This window comes from Quercus suber, unplaced genomic scaffold (genome assembly GCF_002906115.3).
Source record: "Quercus suber isolate HL8 unplaced genomic scaffold, Cork oak 2.0 scaffold_33, whole genome shotgun sequence".
NCBI lineage: Eukaryota > Viridiplantae > Streptophyta > Magnoliopsida > Fagales > Fagaceae > Quercus > Quercus suber.
In genome coordinates this window covers 953,409-973,974 of record NW_027069498.1, presented here as the reverse complement: position 1 = coordinate 973,974, position 20,566 = coordinate 953,409, and the positions used below count along the sequence as shown (strand labels likewise).

The window sequence follows — 20,566 nt, the reverse complement described above, 5'->3', positions numbered from 1 at the left end:
CTAAGAGTCCATTTAAGAACAACTTATTTAGTTGAATTGTACAATGAAACTCATGAATAGTATTAAAAAATGTAGTAGGACTCATAAATAAGAACAAAAATAAGCGAGTGTAGATAAGCTAAAATTTTCAGTTCATCCCAAACGGATGCTAATAGTGTGATAATTAGAGATTTAAGAGAAATTAATTAAAGTATGATCATGTCCATAAAACTAAGCTATTACACAGGTTAAATCGGTTTTACTTTACTTGCATCTCCTTATTGTTTTCCTTATAAATTGCTGTTTTTTTGGATAATCCAAAAAGATTTTATTGCCAAAACACAATCCATTTTGAGTGGACATCAAATCAAAAAGCTGGATTTCAATGAAGTGAACATTTATGCATAGGTTCAGGGTCATGAATCACGATGTGACAAAGTAGTGCAACCTTAACTAGCCCCCACATTGATTGAAATGATATAAAGCACGAGGTAAACCTTATAGTTGCATATATCAATTGACACAAACAAAAGAAAACTGCACTTTGTACATCGTCGGCAGAAAACCGATGTCAAGTCAAGGTCTCAAGGTCCCCCCCACTTTACTTTTCTAAGACAGTGACCTAATAAATGTGCATTGTAATTGTTCATCAGCTCCTACTGTATCTGTATGAAAATTGTGGGTATCTTCTTTTAATATGTCGGCAATTTATGACAGTGTAACCCTCTAGCTGTGCCTTTATGTTTCACAGCATGTTGATGCCAAAATCCAGGTAATACCATAGAAGGAGCCAGCTCAGCCATGTTACAGATGATAAAGATAGATTCTAAGTACTGCAAATACCTGTCGTGGTCCTGTGTGTAAGTATTAAAATTTAATCACAAATTAACATTCAAGCGTGTTGTGAAATTTGGTACTGTAAACATTCATGGTGTTTCTTTGTGTAGGTGTTAAAATCTAATTACAAATTGACATTCAAATATATTGTGAAATTGGATGTAAGTTTGAGTGTAGCCCTAGACAAACGGTTGTTCATATATTTTCCTAAAGTATTCTTGTTCAAGACTCAACTTAGAGGGACCAACAAGAAGGAAAAAGAAAAAAAGAACAACATTAACATATAGAAAAACAAAAATTATGCACACAATACATATACATCAATAATCTATAATATAATGAAAACCAGACCTTGAGCATTGTTTTGCATGTTATTATTATAATATATATTTAATTGAGTTTAAATTCTATTCTATATTTGAATATTTCATGAGAATCTTGTTGCATCATATTTTCTTTAAATGATAGAAGAGATAGCTTCATATACGAACACAATCAAACTAAATGTTTATTAATTATTATTATTATTATTATCAAATTTCATATTTAAATGAAGAATAAAAAAATATTTTATTCAAAATCTTTTCACAGGATATTGACCAGTTATATATACACACATATCGTGTTTAAAAAAAGAACAACATTAACATATAGAAAAACAAAAATTATGCACACAATACATATACATCAATAATCTATAATATAATGAAAACCAGACCTTGAGCATTGTTTTGCATGTTATTATTATAATATATATTTAATTGAGTTTAAATTCTATTCTATATTTGAATATTTCATGAGAATCTTGTTGCATCATATTTTCTTTAAATGATAGAAGAGATAGCTTCATATACGAACACAATCAAACTAAATGTTTATTAATTATTATTATTATTATTATCAAATTTCATATTTAAATGAAGAATAAAAAAATATTTTATTCAAAATCTTTTCACAGGATATTGACCAGTTATATACACACACATATCGTGTTGTAATTTTTTTTTAGTCAAAATGTTACCTATAATTTAATAATTCCCATAGAATTATTTTTGATAACTAGATAAAACTCAAGTATAGAATACTTTACGTCAGTTTTTGTTACTCATGAAGTGACTAAATAGAGTAACATTTTAAAACCATATATAGGAACATTTATGCCTTTTTTTTAATAGGGAAATTGATAGTAGACTTTATTGATTAACTAAAACTTTATAGTTTAACTTAAAAATAATATCAAATTATGGAGTTTATTTATATAATTATTTCCAATTTTTGTTACTTATACACTTGTTTTTATATATGAAGAATAATAAATTAATAAATAAAAAATTGAGCTCCTAACACTCTTCAAAGGTAAATTTTTTTTTATGATGTTTTCCTCTTAAAAGAAAAAAAAAAAATCATTTATAGCTTTTGAATCTCAAAAAGACCTTGTAAAATATGAAAATTTTGAAAGAGAGTTTGATTTCTTTGGTAACACATGGGGCAATTGTCCACAGTGTTTATCTTATGAGCTTGTTCTATGGAGTGAGCTACTCATCAATTAAAGTTTCTCTTAAAACTAGTTTGGAAAGAAATTCTTCAAACTTCTCATATATCTCTTTTTTTGGTATAAATTTTGAAAATCTAACCGTTGAATTTCATGTTCCTTATGTTCTTAATATGCATATCAAATTTCGTTCAAATTGGATATTATTTACTATTTGATCATTAATTTATTTTTTATACACAATTTTAGATCACAAAAATTTGAAATTTCAACATTTGTTTAATGAGATAGCAATTAATTTTTCATCTTCTTGAAATTTTGCAAGCATGAAGAATATAATAAGAACATGCAATCTAACGGTTAGATTTTCAAAATCCATACTCAATATAAAAATATATGAGAAGTTTGTAGAGTTTCTCTACAAACTAGTTTGGAAAGAAATTTTGTTCTTATAGACCCCACGCTCATGTGAAATTCATATTTTGTGAGTGTGGTGGGCTAATTTGATTTCTTTTGTCAGACTAAGAACAATTGCCCGTAATAACTATCCTATGAGCTTGTTCTATGAAGCGACTACTAATTCATTATGGATTCTATATACACGGGGAATCCACATTTTGTGAGTTGAATGGGCTCATAAGATACCCCTTTTATTTTCACACGTCACCCATTTTTTTGGTCACCTAATGCTCAGATTGTTATAGATAAGTGCAAGTACACATTGTTAAAGTTGAGAGGAAGGGACAGGGGACATGGGTGGAGAAAGTGTTGGGGATGGAGTGGGGGTCGCTATGGCCCCCCTCAAAACTTTGAAAATTATATTAATCATTCATACGTATAATTGACCCCAAAAAAAAACATGATTAAATCTTTTAATTCAAATATTTAAAAAAGTTCGACCTTTCAAAGAAATTAATTTTTTTGCATGAAATGATAATAAAAATATAAAAACTTTATATATATGTATATATATTAAATCACATTTATTTTTTATTTGTAAAATTTAGGTTTTTAAATATTTTTTCTCAATAAGCATGTGCACACACTCATATATAACAAACAAATAAATAATTAAATAAAATTGTGAATGAACCAATTCGTAGTTTGTCAAGGAATCAACCTGTGGGCTCTGAGGGATGGAACAGCTCGGTTAATATTCACCCTTACTTGTTTCCTCTAGTAAATGATTGCAGGTCTCTATTCCTAAGAATTCCGAGTTATGAAATTCAACATGTGATCAAGGAAGCAAATAAGTGTGTTGATGTACTAGCTTGCTGCTTTTGGAAGATCTCAAGACCGGGATTTTGTTGTTTTTGTCGATGCCCCTGCTATGGCTAGGGAGTTTATTGTAATTGATGAATCTGCGGTGACTAGTTCCCGCCTTCTTGTTGTTTCTTAGTTGCTTTATATATCAATATTTACCCCCCACACACGCGCGCGCGCACACAAAATCTTTCGAAGTGATAAGGCTGATTATCAATGACCTCTCTTAAATATTTTAAAAATAGGAGCTTTATATACTATGTATGATCTTTTTAATCAATTGGTGGCTTGTTCTGTTCCAAAAGGCAAAGTATTCTTTCGAATTTTACTGATTACTATTACAATGTTATTCCTGAAATGGTGAACTTTGCATTTGCAGTGACATGGATCTGTTTCAAACTTCTAACATTATCCTTACAAATTTATTTACAATTCTATGACAATTTGCAGCCCCGTAAGAACAAAAAAGAAAGAATTATCATGGCCAGAAAGTGGAGTCTGTTGTTTAATTGACCCTACCACCATTCTCCGAAAGATTGAAAGACTCAATTATTTGGTTATTAAACTATTTTGGGTAGGTTAAGTTAACCCAACTGTTTAACATCACATAGTTCAATTCATGTCCCCACCTATTTATTATAATTAGATGATATCTCGTGTGATGTGCAGAGTATTTTACAATTTCATTTAAAATTATTTTAATGTATATTAAGACCAACATATAATACTTATTTTATTGTATAATATTTATGTTTGCCCACAATATTGTTGAATACTTTGAAACTTGATTTTCTTAATTCATATTTTATTAAAAAATTATATAACACTATAAGACTATAACATATTATAATAGTTATTGTTAAAAGTAGATTTTATTTTTAAAACTGATTAAATGATTTTGAAATCTGATAGAAATTTAGAACCTAACAAAATCAATAAATAAGAATTTAAAGCATAAAATACTTTTATAGCCTAAAATTACATAAATTTAAGCAACTTCCCAAACACTTCCTCAACCACTCTATTCTCACACCCAATTCATTATCTCAATGAAATTAAGGAAATCATTTGTAAGCATCAACATAAAGATAATGTGATTAAACAAAAATAAATTGGCTAAAAACACATCCATTTATTGAAATTTAATTGTCTTTAGTTGGACTTCTGTATAATTTTTTTAAAAAAAGTGAAAAATACTTTGAAATCATCATCGATTTTTATTTTTATCACTATGGCCCATGCCTCACAAAATAATAGTAAAAAATGTACAAAGAAACCTACAAAGTATGACTTCTAACACAAAATATAAAAATAAAAACAAAAAATTAGCTAACTTCATAAATAATCAATTAGAATGTTTAGTTTTCTTTAGTTCAAAAGAAAAAACATTTGTGACTTTCTCAAACCAAAATCTCAAACACCCAAAGACTCAAAGCGAATCACAACATTCACAAAATCCACAATGTCAGACATCAACATAAAAACCATAAGCTACCATCGCTGAATAAAAAACGCAAGTCTTCTTCCTTGGTCATAGCCTACTCATATGGGCTAGATACAAATAGTACTACAATGTTGGAGTTATGTAGGTGAAGGGTTGAAGGTAAATAATATCATTTTTTGTTTAAGTGTATTTTAAATGGGATGACATAAAAGGCTATGAGCTTCTATATATAAAGGAGTAGAAGTGAAAAGTGTGAATGGAAATAAAAAAAGTTTTTTGTGTGTGAAAGAAATGAAAAGTCTTGAAATATTGAACCAAATTAAACAAATGGTAGTCTTAAAACTTTGAATAAAAAATGTAAGAAAAAGTATTCTTGAAATATTGAACTAAAGAAAATAAAGAGTCTTTATTTTTAAAATTGTTCTTATCTCTGATGTGGTTTAAGAGTATTTCAATTCTCTTCGTAGAGTGCGCTACATGGCAAAATCTTATGCTGTCTCACGTAAAGTCTTTGCTTTTATATATATATATATATATATATTGATTGATTGATTGATTGGATTGGATTGGATTGGATTGCTTGATGATTGCACACACACACACACACACACACACACACATAGAGAGAGAGAGAGAGAGAGAGAGAGAGAGAGAGAGTTGCACATGGTGTAATTTCTTAAGAGTTATACATTTTTTGTACTGCAAATTTTTAATAGATCCAACAGTTGAAAAAATAGTATTAAATGATTAAGGATTTCCACCTTATTTACCTAATTAATAACTGATTTTCTCTATCCTCATTTGTTACTTTCCATAGACCTCATTGGATGTTGTTTAACTGTGTCCCTTTCTTCCTTTAAAAAAAAAAAAAACAACAACAACAACTTTTGCAAGCTTAGTAATGAAAATGATTTTTATTATAGAACACACTTTTGACACTTTGCCACCTTCTCTCATTGAAGAATTTATATAATATAACTAGGCTGAAACCCATACACTTAACTTTTGGTTAAATGATATATTTATATATATTAGCTACTCAATTAGAATCTCCCTAAGGTGTTATCTGCCAAACAAGTGGTATTAGAGCCAATTTTGGTGTGCATTAAAGTGGCAAGATCATTGAAATCCCTTTTAGTTGGAGTGGGATAAAGTGCGTGTACTTAGAGTCCACACAAGTGTGCATCACACAAGATAAGCTTGTGGAGCCCATACAAATTATCTTAGAAAAATGTCCAAAAAAGTAATATTGGCATGGGTGCTATATCAAAAAGAATGGTGTGACTCAAGGTTCCCATGGACATGGAGATACAAGGTTCACATAGGTGAGCAAGCACGTTTGAGTAGTCCATGGATGATGCACGAATGAAGAAAGAAAACCCAAAATAATGGGGAACTAGTAAAAAAATTTTGTGGCTTATATAGAGGTCTTAAAGCCCACAGAGAGGTAAGGACTTACATGAGAGAGCGGGACGGGATGCATATGCTTGGAGTTTGTACAAGTGTGAATTGTATTAGGTAAGCCCGTGGAACCCATACAAATTAAATGATCTTTAGAAAAATGTCCAACAAAGTAATATTTTCATGGGTGCTATATTAAAAAGAATGGTGTGGCTCGAGATTCTCATGTACATGGAGATGCAAGGTTCACATGAGCGAGCATGCAACATTTAAGAAGTCCATGGATGAAGAAAAAAAAACCCAAAATAATGAGAACTAGTAAAATTTGTTTGTGGCCTATATAGAGGCCTTAAAGCCTATGGAGTTGTAATAACTTACATATGAGTGGAGGCAATTAAACAAGGACAAGGAAGCAAAAAATCTATAATTTCAATGTTACAATATGTTTCTATGCTGTTGATTTTAGTTTATAGTTAAAAATCTTTCCTATAAAAAAAAAAGTTCAAAATCTTTTACATTGAAAGGAGCATTCATATAAAATTGCATTTTCTTCATGCAAAATAGTGTGGGACAAACGAATTAGATTCTCCTTTTTGAGAAAAGAAAGGTCCCCCATAGGTGGACGTATAGAACTAGGAAACTTTCAGCAACATGTCTATCTAAGGCGCAACAGGCTCGATAAGTTGTGGCCCACAATGGCTTTTGTGGCTTTAACTTTTGTTATGCATGTGCTCAACGTGGTAGAAATGGCCAAACCTCATTTTCTGACAGAAAAAAAAAAAAAAAAAAAAAAAAAATGATGAAGTGCAACTATAAAGAAGTGATCTTTGTGAGTTGATTTTATGGCCAAACCTCATTTTCTGACAGAAAAAAAAAAAGAAAAAAAAAAGACAGTGATGAAGTGCAACTATAAAGAAGTGATCTTTGTGAGTTGATTTTCATGCCAATATTTCAACCAACACTACTTCAATATGGTTCTCACCCATTACACAAAAAACCATGGAGAAGAAGCACGAGAAGGAGAAAAGCTAAGCCATGAAAGCCAGGAACTTCTTCTTTCTCTTCCAAAAGAAAAAGGATGGAGAACCCCTTATCTCTACAAGTACCAAGGATTTTGGTGCCAGCCAATGGAGATTCAAGCTACAGTTTCTTTCCAAAAGCACTTCCTAGCATGTGACACAGATGTAGTATTTGCTACTATACCAAAATCAGGCACCACATGGTTAAAAGCCTTGGCTTTTGCTATTGTGAATAGAAAGCGTTTTCCAATCTCAAACAACCACCCTTTGCTTTCTTACAACCCCCATGATCTTGTACCTTTCTTTGAGTACAAGCTTTATGCAAATGAGCAACTTCCTGACCTTTCCAATCTTCCACAACCTAGACTTTTTGGCACTCATGTTCCATTTGCTTCTTTGGCTAATCCTATCAACAAGTCTAGCAGTAGGGTTGTTTATCTTTGCCGAAACCCATTTGATACTTTTGTCTCCTCGTGGCATTACACTAACAAAATTATACCAAAAGCTCAAGCCCCAATGCCATTAGAGGATGCATTTGAAATGTATTGTAAAGGGATTGTTGGGTTTGGTCCATTTTGGGACCACATGTTGGGGTACTGGAAAGAGAGCATAGAGAGACCTCACAAGGTGTTGTTCTTGAAATATGAGGACATGAAAGAGGATGTTAGTTTTCACTTGAAAAAGTTGGCTGATTTTCTTGGGTTCCCATTTTCTTTGGAGGAAGAGAGAGCTGGCTGTGTTGAAAAGATAGCAAAGCTTTGTAGTTTTGAGAATTTGAAGGAGTTGGAGGTAAACAAAGCTGGCAAGTCTATTAAGAACTTTGAAAACAAAAACTTGTTTAGGAAGGCTGAGGTGGGAGATTGGGTAAACTATCTATCACCTAAAATGGCGGAGCAATTAACCAAAGTCGTGGAGGAGAAGCTAGGTGGTTCTGGTTTGTCATTCAAAGTGTTCCCTTAGAACTGGCAAGTAATAATCAATAAGCTTAGAGACACAATATCTTTCACGATTGTTGATACAAATTATTATCGCTGGCGTGTAATGAAAATGGAATCAACGATGCTAAAGTGAAAGTCCAATTACAATATTTCATATAAAGTAGTTGTAAAAAATGTGTGTTTCTTGCATTCTTGCATTACTCGCAGGTGTTGTCAGCCTTTGTTTTTTAATTTGCATTATTATCTATATGACTTGTCCTTTCCATGCAGGATAGAAAGGTGAAGTCATTGTTCAAATAAATTCACATGCGGTTAAATTGTTCTTCAACTCGAACAATATTGTACTCCTCATGTTGTAAGAAAATTTCTCTTTTGTACAAATATGGAATTAGCATGTTGTTTAATGAAAGCATTTCAGTTTTTGATAAATCAAATAAAAGGATTTGATGCTTGTTTTTACCACCTCATGTAGCCAGACTCAAATATAAGGAGTGTGATGTTTGGTATTAGATCATGGATTATGTTATCAATTTTAATATTAAAAAAATTACAAATTGAATAGAAATAAAAATCAAAATAATAAATAAAACTATTGATTATTATTTTATTTTGTGTTAAAAATTGATATAATAATTTGTAAAATATTCATAGTAAAATTTGCAATAATTTTAAATCCAACAAGGATAAGATGGATTGTCGACCTTGTGGTCTATATCTCTGTCGAAGCACTCTTTTTCTTATTGACGCCTGTCAAATAATGAATTGAACTGGAGTTAATTTTAAGATAAGAGAAGCTTTAGATATTAACGAGAAAAGTTAAGGAATGCCTAAAGATATTAGTTTAAAAAAAATTTTAAAAATTTTTTATGAAAAAGAAAAAAGTGACTTCTTTTTTGACAATTTTTTTATATTTTCTATTAATAATATTAAATTTCTTCTAAAATAATTCATTAACTACGGTTCCCATTAACTACTTTTTTTTTTTTTTTTTGATAACACATTAACTACTTTTTTTAGAACCTAATTAACCACGATAATTTTCAATTAAAGTACCTCATCTGATCTGTGATGGAAATGGTTGGACTCTCATGGTCCGTGTACACTGAAAGATTGAAAGTTGATTTGACTCTTTTCTTTTTCTTCTTTAAATAAAATGAAATGAAATAAAAATAAAATAAAAGCTACACTACTAAATTAAAGAGTAGCTAGTAATATGGATTATTTATTATTTTAAAAACTCATTATTGTCTTCAAATCACCGTCTCAAAACTCATTTTATCACATCAAAATCTTGTCAGAACAGAACTGAGTCATTCAGTTGAACTGACTGACTCATTGCCAGAATGAGTAGATTTACTGGGTAAACAACTAAACATGCTATTACTAAGTTCTAGATTTGTTTACTTGGAGTAATATGGACAATATAACTAAAAGGAACTAAAGATTCCAACTTAAAAGGTACTTTTCCGTTACCAACATGATATATCATATTTGGAAATTGATTATTGGCAGATGAAAATGATATCCAAACTGTTTGGACTCACAAGGATAGAAACACTTTTTTTTCGTATTTTAAGAGTTTCCTTTTCATGGTAAAAATGGGAGCTTTTGATGCACCATGCAATTACCATTTTGATGTGAGTGAAAAAAGTTAACAAGGTAAAAGTCACAAAAAATTTTGATCACAAAACTAAAATTAAAAGTTTTTTCATTTTTTCTTTTAATCTTAGTAATTGAAAGTACTATTATGCTGCAATAACTCCTGCTAATTGCACTAAATCTCAGTCTAAAAATGAGTGCTCCACTATTCAATAAATAAAACAAAACAAAACGTATTTGAAAGGATGTGGATTAATCATAACTTAACTAACACTTTCTAGTATTTTCAACAATGACATTTAGAGTTTAAATCTTTTTGCTCCAACTATCAAATTATCAACAAAAAAAAAAAAGTGTATTAAAGTCAAGCTTGCATATGATATTTTTTAGGCGAAACTACACTATTGGTCCCTAAAATTTGCTTTATAATCGCAGTTAGTTCCTTGAGTTTTAAGTAAGCACTATTAGTCCCTCAAATTTAAAACATGAGTACTGTTAGTCCTTTTGTTAATAGTCATTAGTGTTATTACTTATGTGGCTAATGTAACAATGACATGGCAACTATTTACTACAAATGTTTTACAAAAATGGCTTGGCAGCTTCTTTTAAAAAGAAACTTACAGGTCAGATTTTAGTTTTAATTAAAAAATAGGATTTAAAATAAAAACTTTCAAAATTTAAATGTAAGCTAACTGTTCATCTCCATTCTGCCTTCGCCGGATCATCTACTTTGCCATGAGTTCCATTTGCTTTATTTGAGAATTTAGATTTTAGATTTTTTTTTTTTTTTTCTTTTTTTTGAGGATGAAAAAGGCGAGAGTGGGTTTATTGATAGTGTTGATTTTTTCTGGGTGTTGGGTGTTTTTGAACTTTCACATACCGAATATGAGTTTAGTATTTGAACTTTCAAACACCATTCTTGGTTTTCTATTTTAGTCCTTAACTGTCATTGAATCCTCTATCTTTTTTTTTTTTTTGTTAGTCCTTTTGTTAATAGTCATTAGTGTTATTACTTATGTGGCTAATGTAACAATGACATGGCAACTATTTACTACAAATGTTTTACAAAAATGGCTTGGCAGCTTCTTTTAAAAAGAAACTTACAGGTCAGATTTTAGTTTTAATTAAAAAATAGGATTTAAAATAAAAACTTTCAAAATTTAAATGTAAGCTAACTGTTCATCTCCATTCTGCCTTCGCCGGATCATCTACTTTGCCATGAGTTCCATTTGCTTTATTTGAGAATTTAGATTTTAGATTTTTTTTTTTTTTTTCTTTTTTTTGAGGATGAAAAAGGCGAGAGTGGGTTTATTGATAGTGTTGATTTTTTCTGGGTGTTGGGTGTTTTTGAACTTTCACATACCGAATATGAGTTTAGTATTTGAACTTTCAAACACCATTCTTGGTTTTCTATTTTAGTCCTTAACTGTCATTGAATCCTCTATCTTTTTTTTTTTTTCTTTTTTGGTTGAAGCAATTGTATTTGAAACAATTGCAGTACGTTAGTACAAATAGGGTCTGAATTTGGATGTATATGCCTATGTATGGAGCTGTTCCTCTTTTTTCATTTTCCATATGGCTTCATCATGCCTCGTGAACACTTAGATTTAGATTTGAGAAGAAGATTAAGGTTAGATTTAGATTAGAAACCCAGTGAAATTGAAATTAAAGGGGAGATTTAGATTACATTCAAATTTGAGAAGAAGGTAATTTGATATTGAAATATTCATTGCTGACTAAAAATGTAATCTTTGGTATTGTGCAAATGAACCAACTAGATTAGAGTTTAATTTTGGGCATTGCCAACAGATGGCAGTGGAAGAAGACAAGAGAGATAAGGGGGAAGAAGACGAGAGAGATACGGGGAGACTTTTTATTTTTAAGCTTTTAACATAATGATGAATGAATTAATTAAGTAAAAAATGTGTGTATAAATTTATTTTAAAGTAAATTTACATGGCATATAATACATGTAAAATCTATTTTTCTTCTTTTTAATAAAAATAAATTTTAATGTCAGAAAAAAGATGCCACGTCACTATTCCGTTAGCCACATAGATAATAACACTAACGGCAGTTAACAAGAGGACTAATAGCACTCCTGTTTTAAATTTGAGGGACCAATAGTACTTACTTGAAACTTGAGGCACTTGAAACTTGAGGGACTAATTGCGCTCATAGGGTAAACTTTAAGAACCAACAGTATAATTTTGCCTATTTTCTACTTCCACATTTGGCCCACCATACAAAGAAATTTATACTAACAAAAAATAATGTGTTGAAAACAAAAACTCGTTATTATAGGTGAGGTGGGAAACTGGGTGGTAGATCAAAAACTTGTTATTTGTCCCCTAGGATTGTGGAACAATTGGCCTAAGTCATGGGGGAAGTTAGGTAGTTCTGGTTTGCCATTCAAAGTGTTCTTTGAGACACTTAGGGTAAGCAATACATGTGGTTGGCTTGTGCAATTTTGCACTGTTAGGTGTATGGCTTCTCCTAATTGGCATGTAAGACGAAAAGGTGCAGATGATATTCAATTAAATTTATATATAGTTAATTAATATGTTCTAGTTTAGACAGTACTCTAAGACGTGATCATAAAGTTTTCTTTGCCCACCATACAAAGAAATTTATACTAACAAAAAATAATGTGTTGAAAACAAAAACTCGTTATTATAGGTGAGGTGGGAAACTGGGTGGTAGATCAAAAACTTGTTATTTGTCCCCTAGGATTGTGGAACAATTGGCCTAAGTCATGGGGGAAGTTAGGTAGTTCTGGTTTGCCATTCAAAGTGTTCTTTGAGACACTTAGGGTAAGCAATACATGTGGTTGGCTTGTGCAATTTTGCACTGTTAGGTGTATGGCTTCTCCTAATTGGCATGTAAGACGAAAAGGTGCAGATGATATTCAATTAAATTTATATATAGTTAATTAATATGTTCTAGTTTAGACAGTACTCTAAGACGTGATCATAAAGTTTTCTTAAAAACATGTCATTATGTGATGACTTAAAAGTGTGGCCAGGCTTAAACATAATAAATATTATGTTAGGTAGCCCCATATAATCATGTGGTCACCATTAAGTATTCCATTAAAATCAAAGGTGAAATAAGCTTGGTTGTTGTAACTTCTATGATGAAGCGCTCTTGCCTTATTGATATATGCTAGTTTGACTATTAAAATATGGGTTGATTTAAAACACAGTCAAGTGCCAAGAGTCTTGTATCTTAGGTTAAAATCCCTCTCTTCCATTGTTGTAACTAATTATCAAAAAATATATATATATGCACACACACATGATACTCCAACATGTGATCATAAAGTTTTTTTAAAAGTATGTCATTATGTGATGACTCAAATAGAGTGATAATCCTTCAACCTTGTATGGCTAGGCTTAAAGATAATGAATATTATGTTAGGTAGCTCCATATCATCATGTGGCCACCATTGAGTACTACATTAAAATCAGGAGTGAAATAAGGTAGGTTGTTGTAACTTCTATAATGAAGCACTATGTTATTGATATATGCTAGTTTGACTATTAAATATGGATTGGTCCAAAACATGGTTAATGGTACCAAGAGTCTTGTAACTCTAGTTCAAATTGCCCATTTCATTGTTGTAACTAGTTATTAAAAAAAATTAATATGTTTAAGTTCAAACAATACTTCAACATGTGATCATAAAGTTTTCTTAAAATCATACCATTGTATGTGATGACTCAAATAGAGTGGTAATCCTCTAAAAGCTTGTGTGGTCAGGTTTAAACATAAGGTAGGCCATATAATCATATGGTCACCATTGAGTACTCCATTATAATCAAAAGTAAAATAAAGTAGGTTATGCTAGTTTGACTATTAAATATGGATTGATCCAAACATGGTTAATTGTGCCAAGATTCTTGTTATTCATTTCATACTTTTTTTATGTTTTCAATGGAAACATCCAAAGTTTAAATACCCTCATCCTCTAAGAGGATCAATGGTACTAGAAACTTTGATTATCAATAAAACTTTAAAAGAATAACGATTCTAACGACCATAACATAAGAGGATCAATACGTTTTTATTAGATTTCAAAGATTTGTAGTTGGAGTTTTATGACCCATGTATCTTACATTACCCTCTTGTAATGTAAATTTGAATATATGGAGGTAAAATTTACATTTCAAGCACGTGCTATAATTCGATCTCATGGCAAATACATGTCAGCAAAATAGCTTTTGTTCTCATTTCACAAAAGACTAAAATACAGTTCAAACAACCGGTTATGTATCATTTCCCAGAGCATCTCTGGTGATTTTCTGCTATAATTTGGCATTGCCAAAGGAAATACAAATAGGAGAAGAAATGGTGTCTGACCCTTTTGTCACTTTCAGTTAGATATGGTCCAAGGGTTTTTGAAGCAAACTGATTCTCAGTATCATTTATAACATTATTGCATGTCTGGTATCCTTGACATATAAAGGACCATAAACATGCTTTTCTTTTAGGCTGGTATTCTTTGCAGTTGTCCATTTCTCTTGAGCAGTTCATGCAAAACCTATACTGCACCACAGTAGTTCTAGTACTTTTTTTTTTTTTAATCAAGACTTATATCTAATTCTTCCTCTAAACATGGTAAATTTATCCACAAAATACAAAATGATTATGAGAATTGGATGTTAAATAAGACTCAACAAATTTTTTTTTACCACTTCTTGAAAATTACATTGGCCATAGTTTAAAAAACTGAGCCAGTTTCATGTACTGGCTTCCTACAAACCTACTAATTACTTAGACATTAATATTGCAAACTGTAGCAAAGTCAATCTCCAACAATCAAGCAAATCTAATACCTTTTTGCTTTTATCTTTTCCTGAACGGATCTGCTTGTGCCAACCGTTGTGCAAATGCTTTGTTTGGGAATATGTTCTCTGCCCTCATCCTCTCTCGAAACCCATAAACAGGAGCTTTAGCATTGACATACGCCCGGATCAGAATCTCATGTGGCTTGAGTCGGCCATTGTACCCGGACTGCTTCATTCTATGGAATAATTTCTCAGTATTATGTATATCTCCCCGATTTGCGTATTCTTCCATGACAACCTTGTAAGTGTTGAATAGTGGCCTCACCTTATTCTTTTGAACTGCCTTATGCAAAATGGAGTCAGCTTTGTCCACGTCCCCAGCTCCCAAATAGAGCCTCACCAGTGCATCCCAAGTCAATGGGCCAACCCAGCTCCCAATATCTCCCATCCGCTTCACAAATTCCTTTCCCTTAGTCAGAAGCTTATGGTTCACATAAACTTGTAGGAGAGCAGAGTAATGCCTTGAAGAGAGTTTCTTCCACTTCTGAAGCATCATTTCAAAGACTGCTTCTGCCTTCTCCACTTCGCCCAGCTTGCCCCATGCTTCTATAGCAGCCATGCACTCATTCATCTTGGGATCCAATTCACATTCCTTCCAAATTCTATCCACATCATCAGAAATGCCAAGAGAAGCATAGAGAGGAAGCAACACTCTGCGCACATCAAGACTTTCCTTCAGCTTTCTTTCTTCAATTTCCTTTAAGACAGTTTTAGCTTTATCTTCTAAACCCCCAGATATGTAGTGCTTAGCCAAGACAGCTAAAACGTGTATGTCAGGTAGCACTCCTTCAGCCTTCATAGTCTCAAACAACTGCTCCATCCCTACAATGTCATTGGACTCCCCTTTCGTGTCTAGTAAGAGCCTGTAAGTAAAGAGAGATGGCTTGAGATTTTCTTTCTCCATTAACAACAAGATATCGGCTATCCTTGTCTTGTCAAGTCTCTTGTAGAGGATGATCATTTGATTGCAAGCATCAATAGTGATTGGAAACTCAAGCTCCCTGATTTTCTTGAACACTGCCTCTGCTTTCTTCATGTTAATGAGATGGACACAGCAAGTTAGGAGGGTTCGGTATACTAATTCACCTTTGAAATACTTGGGGATGTTCTCAATGTACTTCTCTGCCTTCTGGATACCATGTACTTTAGCAATCAAATCAAGGCGAGCAGCATGATCTTGTTCAGTAAGGTCATGTTGCTTAGTAGTCTCCAACCACTCTGAGAACTGCAAAATAAATTAGATTTTAATAGAAGGTTAAAAATGCAACCAAGCATCAATCCTGACTGCATAGGGTCAGCTATATGAATCTTTTTCCACATATCCTGCTTTACTTTTCATGATATTGTCTTTGCTGCAGATCATTGTTACAATCAATAAGCTATTATTATGATTGCAGCAGCTAAATGTAAGCAAATTTAAATTTATCAATGCTTGAGAATCCAGGGAAACATATTATTGCATCAGCTGTTTAACCAATTCTGTGATAGAACTAAGGGTATTATCTTCTTTCTTTTCTCCCTTTTGGCTAAGTCATAAGTGCACTAAGGAGTAATAAGACTTCATTCTTTTTTTGGTAGAACTATATAAGTAGTTCAGCCATAAGCCGACATTTTCACCTATAAGAGAAGGGTTATGGCTAGAACCTAAAGAAAGAAGGAGAGAGGTCCAGGGGGCTTTGGTTTGGATGTGAAGAGTAGTTGGAGTGGTGCGGACAAAAGATATAGCCTCCAATAATGCAAACATATGGGCATAGACATAAAAAGATGATGACCTAGCTTGCGGCCTTACAGATGAAGCCTACTAAGCCCAATCATATAATAATTAGGATTTCTTTTATGTAATTGTTATTTTCTTTTTGTATTTGGTTTAGGAGTTTAAATTCTTTTTAGAGTAGTAACGTTATTTCAATCCCTACAAGGATAATAAGTTTGGAACTCTATTTAAAGAACCCATGATTCAGTTTTGTTTACAGTTTGATAGATTAATAAATTTTTCTTGGAATTTTCCTTTCAATGTTCTAGTGCTGACTCGAGCTACCCCTAGGTGTTGACTCCTAGAACTTTGTTCTCTTACTTGGTGTTGACTCAAAGCTAGCCAAAATGTTGATTCCTTAGTTATCTATCCTTAAATTTTCTGTTCTTTGATTTTTGTGTTGCATTAAGTTTTGGTTTTATCCAATGTCAAGGAGAAGAAAAAGAAGAAAGGAGAAAATATGCTAGGCAATCTTGCCTCAACACAAACATTTAGCCATTGTTTAGTATGCCAATTCAATAATAGCAAGAGTAGAAATTTCCATTACTAGGGATCAATAGTGCTGTGGACGTATCATTTCTCATAGAATAATAAAGTAATATATGTAAATATAAATTACCATTTTTTTATAAGTAATAATAGTTTTATTAAAGTTGAAAAAAATACTCTATGTTCACGATGATGAACATAAAGTACCATTAACAATTACAAGGAAATCAAGTAGAAGATCTAACAAAATGTTGGAATTCAAAAATGGAAGTACAATGTGTAAAGCCCAATGCCCGAGACCAATCAAACAAAGCACAAATCAACATGAAATTCAAGTGATCAAGAGGTCGCGCAATATCCTCGAACTCGTGTTTATTCCATTCCTTCCAAACTAACCACATCAAGCACACCAACACCAAATTTCATACATCGGAGTAATGTATGGAATTTAATGTCATCTCTTATTTATATTTTTCAATTTTGTTTATATTATATATAGTTTATATCGAATATGGTAGGTTACACATACACTCAGTAGCTCTTGAATTTACAAACTCAAGTTTCACCTCATTCCATGGAGAAGATTTTCCATTTGAGCTACAACAAAGTGGCATCAATTAATAGAAATTCCTAATGATGCAATTAGTCTAAGGAATATGTATCCTTTACTTGAGGCATTAATTAATAACTTTTTGTTTTTTTTTTGGGAAATATATTTAATTTGAATCTAGCACATACCAGGGTGATGCTGGATAACTTCTGGATAAAACAATGACAAACTAGCAAATTATGTCTTCATTTTACCTTTAAAGGTACAAAAATGTCACAGGCAAAGTGCAAGCAAACATATGCATTTCAGCAAAATCAGACATGCATTTCATAATTTGTGACAAAAAATGAAAAAAAAAAAAATACATAATAATTTATTTAGGGAAATATCAAGAAATAGCACCTGCAATGTCTTGCCATACATCCTACGCTTCCGAAGGCTAACTATGATTTTAGAAATACTGAGTCGGTTCAAATCATTCCCTTCCGCAAGCCACTTATCAAGAACACTAGCAACAGAGTGGCTTGGAGCATCCATTATAGCCTTGCACAACTCTAAAGAAGCCTTTTTCTTGTGAGATTCCTCACCAACCACACCTTTCTCAGTATCAAATAAATCATCATCCAAAATCCCTGGTTCTGAAGTTAATTCTTCCCCAATTTCTTCATCCGCATTACAATCCTCAATTACATCAACTGTAGAGGTTGTTTCAGGTTCTAAAATCCCATCTTCCACATCAAGGCTATCACTGCTACTTCTTGCATCTGCCACTGAACAAAGACTACGGCTACACACAAAGATTCCTTCAAGAATAGGTGTGTGGTGAAACAACTTAACCGAAAGGAATCTAGTCGATAATAAGTGAGAAGGGTGGCATATACTAGCTCTGTCTCCTCTAACATTACTTGATGTGTCCGGTTCAGCACAAAAAACCCTTGAAGCTTCAAGGAAATACCGTTGTTTCCTAACAATAAAAGAAAGAAATTCAAATAATTTAGACAGCTAAAGAAGTGGAGTTATATTATAAGCAAAGGGTGGAATGGTATAAAAACTTAGTGGGATAACATGGGTGTTAGTGAAAGCTATCACAAACAGCATAACTGGTGATTGCTATATAAATTCAAAATCATAAGAAGATGTTTATTTATTGTAAAAACTTTTTCTCAAATGACACACCCACCCACATACACAAAGTTGGAAGCAAGACCTGAGGAGGCAAAATGTTCATGCTTTATTTTGTGAATAAAATTATAAACTAAGAACTAATTTTGTTTAAGAGCCTAATAAGACACATAAAATATGAAATTTGAGCCAAGGGGAAAGGGGAAAAAAATAGCATATACCCTATTTATTAATGACAATTCTCCATAATTTTATCATCAGAATCTCACTTCCCACAAAACCACCATGGCTATGCTCTCTATATATACAGTGAAAAACATGATGGTACAATGTGCTTGTCTAAGTTAACCCAAAATCAACGTTAATTTAAATAATAATAAAACAGATACCAACGCAACAAAATGAGGAAAATTAGAAAATTTTGTAATGGTTGGTCTCAGATACAGGTATTGGGTAGTGAAATCACATGTAGACAAATATTAAAAGAAACATCTTTGACTGTGTAGCAATAACAAAACAGAGAAAAAGATAACAAAAATTTCAATTTGCAGACAAACCCATTTGTGTATGATCATGTCAGATTGTGTATGTGTGTGCGTGTGAGTGTGAGAGAGAGAGAGAGAGAGAGAGAGAGAGTTACTTGAGAGGGTGAAAAGCTCGACGGAGTGGCCACATGATGACTGATGATGAATGTTGGAGATAAGCATAAAACCCTTGCAATCCCAGGACAAGCCTGCTGCTTACTAGTCACTGAGTCTAAAACCCTGTTCTTTTGAAACCCACATTTTTCTTTTTCATTTTTTTTTTTTTTTTGGCTGATTGAGGAGCCAAGTATCATTATATGAATATGAATATGTGAATGTTATGCAGGGGGTGACCCAGAAAGTGTTGGATATGGGCCTAGTGGGCTGGTTTATTTGCATGGTTTTTATGTTGTTATCAATCTTGGCTGGTAGATACCACAAATATTTAGTACTCCGAATTATCTGTTAAATCTTATATAGGTCACTCCTGTTAATATAGTCGAGTTGGGTAGAATACAGTTTACACTCTTAAGGTTTGGGCAAATAACAGTCAGGTCTAAGACTTTTCAAGACTGACCAACTTGGTTCCTAAATCGTTACTCATTTTCTTCTCTTTTTCACTATGAATAAGGACCAAGTTAATCAGTTTTAAAAAGTCTTAAACCTGGCTAACATTAACTCAAATCTTAGGAGTGTTAATTGTGTTGTATCTTATTTTTTCATTTACTTTGAAGGGTCTGGTTAATATATGCTATGAAATTTTATAAAAAAAAAATATATATATCATAAAAGTTAGTCATTTTCTCATAAAAAATTATCTAAAATAGTTTACTAATGTATGCCCTTAAGTCATACGTTAGTAAAACCGTACTTTGAATTTGAGAAAATCTTAAGATTCCATTTTTCGTAAATTTTAAATTATATTATATAATGACACATTACTTTAAATCTCACAAAGGAAAAAAAAAAATTAACTGTTTCCAAAAGATACAATTCTATACATAGGGTTTGGTTAATTTCCAAAGTTCCCAAAGACAACATGTCCTATTAGAGAAGCAATATCTTCTTGGATCCAACGCTTTCATCAAAAACCTTTTTGGCACTTTAACATGCAACACAAACGCTTTTTAACAATTTGCATGCAAAACACATTCACCACCTCAATCATGTACCTACAGATTTCATGTCATACAACAACTGTGCTTAGTCCCAAAAATCAGCCATATAGATTCTCAACAGACTAGTTAGGCGGCCACATGTTTCAAGACTTCATATCATATCCCAACAAAAATGAAATTCAGTTCAG

At 32.1% G+C, this 20,566-nt stretch overlaps 2 protein-coding genes across 2 annotated transcripts; one reads left to right on the top strand and one right to left on the bottom strand.

Moving 5' to 3' along the window:
* The first annotated feature begins 7,343 nt into the window (after positions 1–7,343).
* Positions 7,344–8,754, top strand: LOC112017174 (cytosolic sulfotransferase 15). Its single transcript, XM_024049629.2, has one exon. The coding sequence runs from the start codon at positions 7,388–7,390 to the stop codon at positions 8,393–8,395; it is 1,008 nt and encodes a 335-aa protein (XP_023905397.2). The 5' UTR covers positions 7,344–7,387; the 3' UTR covers positions 8,396–8,754.
* A 5,882-nt stretch (positions 8,755–14,636) lies between these two features.
* LOC112017200 (pentatricopeptide repeat-containing protein At1g80270, mitochondrial) lies at positions 14,637–19,546 on the bottom strand. The gene is made up of 3 exons (XM_065770614.1): positions 19,377–19,546; positions 18,017–18,578; positions 14,637–16,047 (listed from the first exon to the last, which is right to left on the bottom strand). The coding sequence occupies exons 1-3, from the start codon at positions 19,409–19,411 to the stop codon at positions 14,821–14,823; spliced, it is 1,824 nt and encodes a 607-aa protein (XP_065626686.1). The 5' UTR covers positions 19,412–19,546; the 3' UTR covers positions 14,637–14,820.
* Between the last annotated feature and the right edge of the window lie 1,020 nt (positions 19,547–20,566).

Bases quoted from the DNA above. Each gene is read 5' to 3' on its own strand.
- LOC112017174 (XM_024049629.2), top strand. From the start codon at position 7,388: ATGGTTCTCACCCATTACACAAAAAACCATGGAGAAGAAGCACGAGAA.
- LOC112017200 (XM_065770614.1), bottom strand. From the start codon at position 19,411: ATGTGGCCACTCCGTCGAGCTTTTCACCCTCTCAA. The intron at 18,579-19,376 runs GTAACTCTCTCT...TTTTATTGTTAG, and splicing joins CGAGCTTTTCACCCTCTCAA to GAAACAACGGTATTTCCTTG. The intron at 16,048-18,016 runs GTGCTATTTCTT...TTTATTTTGCAG, and splicing joins TGTATGGCAAGACATTGCAG to TTCTCAGAGTGGTTGGAGAC.